Here is a 9,650-nt window from a genome sequence, read left to right as displayed (position 1 = left end):
GGCTGGAAGGCCGGGGATGTGTGCTTTCTGTTTACAGTGCCACATCTCCGAGGGTTCGCTGGGAAGTCCAGAACCTTCACACCAAAGCTACAGAGAGAAGAGAGAGTGAACAACACCACGCAGCCAACACCAACTGCACAGCTGCATGTTACGACCACGAGACAAACGCGACCCCCGACGTCAGCATGCAAAGCAGCAACAAGGAAAGCTTCCAGTGGCTGCACAACACCATGATGTTAAAGCTTCCACTGGCTGCACAACACCACGATGTTAAAGCTGCCACTGGCTGCACAACACCAGGAATGTTAAGACATGCAACAGGATTTGGCTTATCCACACAGAGGGATAAGCTGAACATAAGTGAACAAACTACTTGAGTAGGATCCAAGACAAACATTGATGACAATGAGGTCAAAGCACTCAGAGTTTACATGGAAATACAGACATTTCCTTACAGACCAGAGTAACTCCTCACTGAGTGTATTTTGCCACATGAATTTTGTTTCTATTACACACTAAGCTGCAGTATAGGTTCAAAAAAATACACCGGATATAGGCTGTGATTTGGGGGCTAGAACTAGATGAGCTTTAAACTTTCCCTGCCAACCCAAACCATTCTGTGAGCCTAATTTGTGTGTCAAGGAGAACTATGGATAAACAGATCCCAGCTCCAACAGGTTTTAAAATGCATTCAGCACATTCACTCTAGCATTTAATTTTACTCTTGTTGTGTTAAAGACTTAAATCTTAAATTGATTTCCTTCTTCCTGTCAGTGCTGGCAAATTTGCATGTGGCTGCCCATGGCTAACAGGTAACAACACTTGAATCAACAGCTAAAAACAAAACAGCACGTCACTTGAATATTCATGAAGAGTGATAATAATGAACATTACACTACATGTTATATGGGAAACAGCACGTTTTATTGGTATTTTTAGCGCTCTACTGCTCGCTGTGGCATACTGTACCATCATCAACTGAGGAGTCTTATCATGGAGGCACCAGGTAACACCACCTCAGCTTATGGGCTTTGAAAGAGAAGCCATGGGATATCAGAAGTTAGAGACTCAGAGATGCTAGGACATACACTTCTGTTTCAGTGGGTTTTAGACCCCCCCAAATGTGTACTAGGAAAATGGTAACTGAGAACAGCAATATCTGCTTAGGGTTGATCATGCATGGAGTGTAACTGGAAGGAAATAACAGTACATTACCTCTGAGCCATCCTCAGGCTGCAACAACAGGAGATAAATCACTTTTGTTACAGTATTTCCATTCAATTCCTCTCCTGAGACCTGTCTGATCAAAGCCTCCTCAGGAGAGGCTAATAATTGCCACCTAACCCAAGAATCACACCTACCTTTCCTTCTTCAACAAATCCCCTTCCATCACAGTCATGCTGACAGGTCTCTTCCTCTCCAGTGTCCCACATTCATAGTCGTTCCCAGAGTGTGACAAGTGGTTGGAATTAACAGCAGGAACTGCAACAAATGCCCCAGACACATTGAAATCTTGATCTGGAAGAGAGACAGACAGATTGCATCCTAAGACACATATCCCAGCTGGGGCCTCACTGCAGAAGCCACTGGAGGTGTACCTGGGCAGGGTAGTATAAAATTCTTTTAAGTGAGGCAGGAATTTACCTCCAGGGAAAAACCAGTCTGCATGCTGAATAATTGGCTCAATAACTGCTACCACATGGACTGAAGTTGCTGCAGCCATTTCAGCAAGGGATCTGCAGAAGAGATTTGTGAACACTTTATACAGAGTTCTATCAAAGGAAGAAATCAAAAATAATTCAATCCACCATGTTTAGCATAAATTGTCATTTAGGTAATCTGACTCCTCAGTGCCTCATAAAGAGCAACTTCATGTGTTGATGAGATCTAGACAGTAATATTCACAGCTCTGGAAGTCCTTCACGCTTAAAGGGACCTGAAGGCACAGGTTGAAAGAACATGTGAAATATCTGTCAGGTAAACAGTCTGCTGCTGTGAATAGCCTACAGGATTTAAAATAATCAATTCTCCTGCAGTTGTCTTGCAGCTTTCCTAACAGAACTCACCCTTCGTTCTTTGCCCATAGCAAGTTGGGGCCCAGGACTATGGCGACGTTGCTGGGGGTCATTTTGTTAACATCACTGTTCTGCGCAAGCTTTGCTAGAAATTTGATTAAATACCTATGGAAAGGAAAGAAATCATTAAACAGCAAGATTTAAGAGCATCTCTTGTTGAAAGTAAGTGAAGGAAAAGGCAAGAACTTGCAAAGACAGCTCCCAACAGCACAGGGATGAGATGAGCAGCCTCCTTGCTTGGCAGCTGGCCCTAAGTTTCACTCATGGATGATCAAAGCTGATCTGGGCAGCAAGGGAAGCAGCTCCCACCTTAGCCAAATGAACTACAGAACTGCTGTGCTTTCAGAAAACAACATTTAGATTGTGAATGCCAAGTCAACAGGTATTTTCATGTCCTCCAATGGAACTTGCATGAGTTACCAGAGATGGTTTTGTTCCCATTCATTCCCAAAAGGCAAAAGCAAAAGGAAAAATGACAGGTTTAAGATAGATCCAGGTGACCTCTAAGACTGGAAAATACAACAAAGAGCACAGAATAGCTGTTAAGAGAAGGATGCTGTGCATTACTGTTTCATGACAGTCAACAGTGAGTGAACCTGACTGAATAATTTACCACAATTAATGCACTGCTTGACAAAATAAGATGTATTTTTATACATCTCTCTGAATTTGGCCAAGAAAAACACACCTGGATTAGAGTTTTGGCTAAACAGCTTTGAGATCAGTACTCTACCACTAAAGCAGCTAAGTTAACATGTTCACACACACCTGAAGTTAGCATAATAATGCTTAGGTAATCTGTTACAAATCCTCCACAACTCTTGTAGCTTCTTATCCTGGTCCTGAATACTGAAAGGGAAAAAAAATCCCATTACATCTTACTTTCAGATCAGAAATTAGTTGTTTCAGCAGTGAACAAAGAGATTATTAAATAACCTTTCATTTACGTCACTTAAATGCAGTTTCATGATCAGACTCGGTAACCTTTGAGACAAATCCCTGAATTATCTCTACCTGCAACAGAAGGAAACTGCTTGAGCACCAATACTATGCAGCCAGCACTGTGAAGCAGCCCTTGTGGTTAAACATAAAAGAGATTTCACCACATTTTGTGCAATTAGGATTGAGCCAAACCACAAAATTTAAAACAATTTATTGCACAAAACATCTTAGAGCAGAAATCAGAAAATTAACTGTTTGAGCTTGGTTGTTTCTCTGAATTCATCTATGAAGAACCAAACTGGACAGAAACAAGCAGGACGTTCCCCCACATAACTGCTCTTAGGGCACTCACTTTGCAGCCTGTGTCCATTCCTCGTACAAGCCGTAGGTCATCAGAGGCTCCGGCAGCTCCCGCAAGTAGGATTTCAGGGCCCCTGCAATGCACACAGGGTCAGCTCTGGCTCCTCAGCCACTGCTCTCAGCCTTCAGCTAAAACTCTGTCCTCAGATTTGCAGTTTTATCTATGCAATAGGCCTCAGATTCCAGGGAAAGACTTGCTCAAACCTTCTCGAAAGGTCTGCCAGGAGTTACTGTCATTTGACAGAAATGTGCTAAAAAGCTGTGAATCATCTCTTCAGAACAAAGACCATATGAAAGGTCAACACACGGCTCTGATCTGCCCTGACCATGTTAACGTTCTCATCACGAGAGGAAACGTGACATTTGGATTGTGGTGATCCCCTGAATTCACACACACTGTCACACACACAGGAATCCACCGGGTGTGGTGAGCAGGAGCTCCCTACACTTCTGTGTGTCAAACTGTGCAGTGAAGTGACATTCACTTTATTTTCACACAGAGATTACCTGCAGAGGTTCACACCTCACCCTGCAGCAGGTGAACAGTTCAATGAACAGCATAAAGCTGTGTTGTGCCCACTCCCCCTGGTCTGCCTGGGCACAGGCACAGTACCTGCCACAGCATGGGGGTCGGAGTAGAACTCGTCCAGCTGTGAAGTCGAACAGTCCAGGGCAGCCTTCAGCTTTTTCAACTTGGAGGCTCCAGCAGCGATTCGGAACAGGCCCTGATCACAGAAATACAGTGTACTGACTGGTAACAGCACACAGGCACACGCACGGGACAGCACAAGTTTTACAACAGCCTCTGCTGGGACACTGCAGGTCTGGGGCCTTCACCTGACTGTTAGAACTCCGCTGGCCCTTAGTGTTTCTGTCGCTGTCATGTGGCTGTGTCTGAGCTCCTCTCCCTTGGCCCATCCCAGATTTTTTCTGTATGTGCATTCATCTCAAAGGTACTTCCAACACCGCTCAAGGTTATTGTGTTGCAAAACATTTCTGATCTACACTAGCAAACTAATTACTTAAGCAACTTCCTAACAAGCAACAACATCAGTCCTGTGCTCAGCTGGGCTCTTTTCCCCATCCTTCGTGGCCTGCGGGCTGGAATTACCCACCTCCTCTCTCATCCCTGTTTCCAGCAGCATCATGACACAGGCCTCGATGGGGACTGCGATTTCTCTCCCACTGCGCTTGAGATGCTCTTCCAGGGGAGTCCCAAACGCTGGTTTTTCAGTCCATTTGTCTGGTTGGAGAGCATCAAAACACTGAGCAGAATATCTCCCAAACCCAGACACAGCCCAGACAAGAAGAGAAGAAAAGCCTCTAGTACAGCACAGGAAAAGTCAGACTACAGCAGGAGTTTTACAACCCTGGACTGGTAAAGTCCCTTGGATCATGAGGAAAGAGAAAATGAAGCTGCTGGGGATCAAGAAAAAGATACTTCTGCATCTTTCTGGGTGGAATATCACATACAAATCCTGTGTGTTAACTGGTGTTATAAATAATAAACCTCACCACAAGTGAGCACAGGGCTGCACCTTCCAGCAGTGCTGATTTGGCTTCAGCCTGCAAGAATCTGTGAGAAAAGTTTTGTCCAGATTGGGCTGATCTTAGCTTAGCTTTAGCTGTGTTTAAGGTGCATAAAAACTGAGCTGTTAACACAAAGTTCATTCCTTAAATTTGATTTCTTGACACACATAAATTTTCAATTCAATTCCTCAGTTGTTGTTCAACTCAAATTGGCACAAGTACCTCCAAACTGAATGTGAATTTGTTCTTTCCTACAATTTACTTTTCCCCCATTTCTCCTGCTTTAAGTGAAAAAATGCAGATGTAGAAGTCATTGTTAGTACAGACGTGTTATTTCTTTTATGTGGAAAAAAGGGCAAGAAAGACAAAACTTCAGAGGACTTGAAAGAGTGCTCTGAAGACACAAAGTGTTTCTGCAAAGGATTTAATTCACCCTTTTTCTTTACAAAACCACATCAACCACATCCCTCATAAGGTTTTAGTTCCTCTCATTCGTTAACACACCATGAGATGCACTTGGCATTTTCCCAAGGTTTGCAAGCAAACATCAGGAAAAGAAATATTAGTACTTGTTCAAAGTCACAGTAAGTCACAGCTCTCATCCCCAGAAGTGTTCCAGGCCAGGTTGGATGGGGTTTGGAGCAACCTGAGCTAGGGGGAAGGTGTCTCTGCCCATGGCAAGGGTGGGACTGGATAAGCTTAAAGCTTAAAGGTCTTTCCAACCCAAACCACTCCAGGATTCTGTGGCTCCAGTTTACACTGCAGCTACAAACACAACTGAGGTAATGTCTTACTCTTAGCCACCACGGCTCCTGGCCCCCCTTCTAGGACAGCATTTCTGAATGCTTCTGAAGCACCTGCGATATGAAAAGCTTGCACAAAGCAACTAAAAGTTTAAAGCAGTTGTATTCCTAAAGAACCTTCTGTGTACCCCTACTGCAGCCCTGCTGCTGGACAAGCATCACCTGGTTGCATTCTCTCGTCTCCCCAGCTGACAGAGCACAGATATTCTCTATCACCTTCCAGCCAGATCCTCCGATTTATGTACTTCAATGGTTCACCCTTTACAACCTGCATGTGCTCAAAAACTGAAGGCACTTGAGCCTTGCTCAGCTTAGATTGTATTTTCCTCAGACTTTGTTCAGTTAACTCCTTCTCCAAAGCAATCAGGGGATTCAGGGACAGCACAGTCAGCATTTAGGATTGCAGCTCCCAAAACACATGGCACATCTTCATCCCAAACCATTAATGACACACCTTAACTTCACTGGCATTTGGAAGCTTCACAGCATTTCCATTTCTTCTTAGGGAAGAAATTCAGCTGTTTACTTAATTCACTTTCCCTAACTGCTGATAATCAGCACAGGAATCTGAACTCTCCGTTTTTCAGGGCTGGTAAAGAGGATTGCACAAAAGAAGGGAACCCCCATCAATCTCCTTAAAACACATGGAGTTTTCTTGATAATCACCTGGGAATCACTCAAGATCGAGGACTCTAAGTTGCTCCTAAATCACAGTGATAGCTCCACTGGCCTGAAAAGCCCTGTGTGACTCAGCAAAAGGGCACATATTACCAAGGAAGAAGTGTCAGCAAATAGAAAAATCCTTCCTTTACCCTCCTGGGGATCAGACAGATCCTTAATATTTGATTAGTGTGTTAAATATGGCTGGAGAAGTCCAGAGAACAGAGATGGAATTATGCTTGGGAATGTAAAATTGTTAAGTAGATCAAAATGGCCTTATTAAATCAGTCTGCATGCAAGAGAGTCAAGATAAAGGAGGAGAATATTGTGCAGAGGTGGCACAGGCAAGGAGAAGCATCAGCCAGAGCACAGGTTACTTTACCTTGATGGACTTGGATTTCAGGTAGGACCTTTTCTATGACTGCTAATGCTTTTCTATGGTAATCTGCTTGTGCTTCTAATAACTGAGAACAGAAGCCACATTTTAAAAACAAAAAGAGGATTAGCTTCTGATGAGCACATAAGACAAGACTAGAAGGTTTAGCACACAACATGTCATCTCTGAGGTCTGAGTGCCTGTGCACAGATGTGCCGCAGTCAGAGTCACACGGAGACACTCACCATGACGAAGCAGCGAGCGTATTCCCCTTCCTTGGACACAAAGCTGTACATGTCTGCTGCTAGCTGGTCCTTTGGGAAAGAAAAGAAAGCAAAATGGTACATCAGATTTACAGGAGCATTTCAAATTACACAAGCAGACAGGGTTAGCTGTGATTGCTTTGCCTGCAGTGAGCCTGAACTATGGATTCAGGCACTACAGAGATGCACCTGCTCTGCTTCTTGTGCTCTTCAAGCAAAATGAGTTCAAAATGCATAACTCTGCTTTACACAGCAAAGCACTTTCCAGCTTCAGTCAGTAACTGCACTGAATGGCAATATGCTATTTATAGCACTGAAAGAAAACTACTAATAAAAGTGGGTTTGGTTCTCAGCTCAGCTGTGGCATAAAGGAGTATTTGCCAATTGAGAAGTGAAACTGAATGTGAACTGCTCAGAACTGTGACAATCAGCATGTCCTGGGATGGCACAGCTTGAATTTCAGCCAGGGAGCTCCCAGTGCATGAAGCTCCTCTGTGGCTCGGAGCACCCAGACACGTGGGCAGTCAGGGAGGGCCAGGACACAGCTCCTTCTCACAACTGCCTCAGACTGAAACACAAAATAGTGTAAAATACCCAACTGAAAATCCCCTGGAGTTCCTCATTAAATTAAAGCAGTTCAGAGATCAGCTGGTGTTAAAGTACCTTTAAGACACACAGTTTAACAAGCACAGGCCTGGCAGCTGCAGCAATGAGGCAGTTCCATGTGCCAGGCTGACTGCAGCAGCACCTGGTTACTGCTGCTGAGGAGAGGTGTGGAAGGGACAGACTCAGCCTGTTCTCACCTTGCATTGCTCGACTTTATTTCCAGCTTCATCCATCTCTTCCTTAAGAGATTCTATTTTGGAAGGATGCACTTGGAAATTTGTTCCTGAAGTCTTGTGGGCTTGGTTGTATCTGGGGAAGAAAAGTTTCATTGGTAAAAATCAGTATTTGAAAAGAATCTGCATTTATGGCTTCCTTGAAATTGGCTTCTCTTGGCAGGAAACAAACCCACAGATTCAGATGCCTTGAGATGCCAACAAGAGGTTCACATGACCAGCAAAGCACTAGAAAGTAACTGAAATCCTCTCTTACCTTCCCCTTGCAGAATCCCAGTCCAGCACCAGCTTTGCAAGCTGCTTCCTCTGCTTCTGAATGTTGGGGATCTCTGTCTGAAATGAGGATTTGAGGTTTACATTGATCTTTCAACTGTGCACTGTAACAAACTCCATGTTGTAGCTCTCACCTCCACTTTCCACCACTCCCTTACATCAGTTCTATAATTAGCACAGGGATAAACCCTTCTTGCCCTGTTCAGACACAAACCCAAATGTATTTGCTCAGGCAGGCTGAAGTGACTCACCTCTGTCAGCAGGCACAACGGGTCTAGGACTTCTCTTTCAATCTGAACTTCATGCTGGGAGAGCTCCATGGCCAGTTTGTTCTCTGCATCACCACAGGTATCCAACATTTTCCTTCAGGAATTACAGGACATTGTCAGGTGAGTTACTATTGACCAAAGAAAGATTCCCAACAAAACAGTGGTGGCCCTTTTGCACAGCTTGGTGCTGTATAAAGCAAAGCATTAACCCAAGTGCCCTATGCTGCCATGGACACATTTGGGATAGGCAAAGGGTGTTAGTAAACCTTTGTGTTCTAAAAATTCCTGAGCCACGACTATGTTTTTTGGAGGCTTTAAGACACCCAGGTGATTACAGCAGCCCTCAAGGCACAGAAGTCAGGATTGATTTCCAAGCACATCCTTCCATCTCCCCAGATGCAGGAACATTGCTCAATGCAGCCCCTTTAACATGAAACCCTTAAACCCCTAATGCCAAGCAAGCACATGTGCAGCAGTCCCAGGCTCCAAATGCAGGATCTGACCTTTACTTTAACCTTGTTCTAAAGAAACACTATTGTCTAAGATTTTACCCGTGTTTAAATCTCCTGCAGTGGCTCACTAAAATGTGCACAAAGGTTTTTAAGGTCATCCCACACTGTCTCCACTAGAATTCCCATCAGCAATGAGGAAACCCACTTGTTCCTGGAATTCAGCACATGGATGTTTATTTGTTTCAGCCACTTTGCTGTAAGTTGCAAATAACCACTTGGCCAGGTTAAAGAATTTGGAATTATTTTAAACCATGAACAAATTAATGCAAAGTGACATGGTTTGAAGTCATTAAATGGAACCTGCAGAATGCAATAGATATAGTAAAATGCAGTTTAATTGCAGAATACATGAAGTTTTAAACCTCAAATGGAGACAATAATTCTACTAATCCACATGGATAAAAGCCATTTTTAAAAGCTTTTAAGACAGGAGAGAATCAAAACCCTCTGGAATGCAATTCAGCCTAAACCTTGCCCTAAATCACTCCGGGAGAAATGCTTGCTCACTGCTTCTCCCTTTGGATTAGAGCAGAAATATAGAAATGTGGAGTTTCACTAGACTGAAACCAGCCTTTGTGTACCCAGAGACATTAATTAGAGCCCTGCAGTCAATAAGCTGTCAGACTGCAAGTCACAAAGCAAGGCAAACACTTACCCCAGCAGAGTTTCATCACTCAGCTGGATGGATCCTTCTTGCATATTTTGAGCCAGAGCTGTTAGAGGAAGTTTTTTCTATGGAACAGAAGGA

The 9,650-nt window shown here is 43.8% G+C and overlaps 1 protein-coding gene across 1 annotated transcript in view; it reads right to left on the bottom strand.

Moving 5' to 3' along the window:
* Positions 1-5: 5 nt before the first annotated feature.
* The window catches only part of LOC103799529 (rho GTPase-activating protein 17-like), a gene marked incomplete at both ends in the record, with an annotated part of 14,054 nt that continues 4,409 nt past the window's right edge, over positions 6-9,650 (bottom strand). The window contains 14 exons of the mRNA XM_009071857.1: positions 6-87; positions 1,362-1,518; positions 1,645-1,736; positions 2,067-2,180; positions 2,844-2,924; positions 3,370-3,451; positions 3,991-4,102; positions 4,493-4,620; positions 6,753-6,834; positions 6,992-7,060; positions 7,813-7,924; positions 8,105-8,181; positions 8,373-8,484; positions 9,558-9,634. Of these exons, the coding sequence (XP_009070105.1) occupies positions 6-87; positions 1,362-1,518; positions 1,645-1,736; positions 2,067-2,180; positions 2,844-2,924; positions 3,370-3,451; positions 3,991-4,102; positions 4,493-4,620; positions 6,753-6,834; positions 6,992-7,060; positions 7,813-7,924; positions 8,105-8,181; positions 8,373-8,484; positions 9,558-9,634 (1,377 nt within the window). The remainder of the gene's footprint in view (positions 88-1,361; positions 1,519-1,644; positions 1,737-2,066; positions 2,181-2,843; positions 2,925-3,369; positions 3,452-3,990; positions 4,103-4,492; positions 4,621-6,752; positions 6,835-6,991; positions 7,061-7,812; positions 7,925-8,104; positions 8,182-8,372; positions 8,485-9,557; positions 9,635-9,650) is intronic.

This window comes from Acanthisitta chloris, unplaced genomic scaffold (genome assembly GCF_000695815.1).
Source record: "Acanthisitta chloris isolate BGI_N310 unplaced genomic scaffold, ASM69581v1 scaffold22163, whole genome shotgun sequence".
Taxonomy (NCBI): domain Eukaryota; kingdom Metazoa; phylum Chordata; class Aves; order Passeriformes; family Acanthisittidae; genus Acanthisitta; species Acanthisitta chloris.
This window is presented reverse-complemented; position numbering and strand designations above follow the sequence as displayed.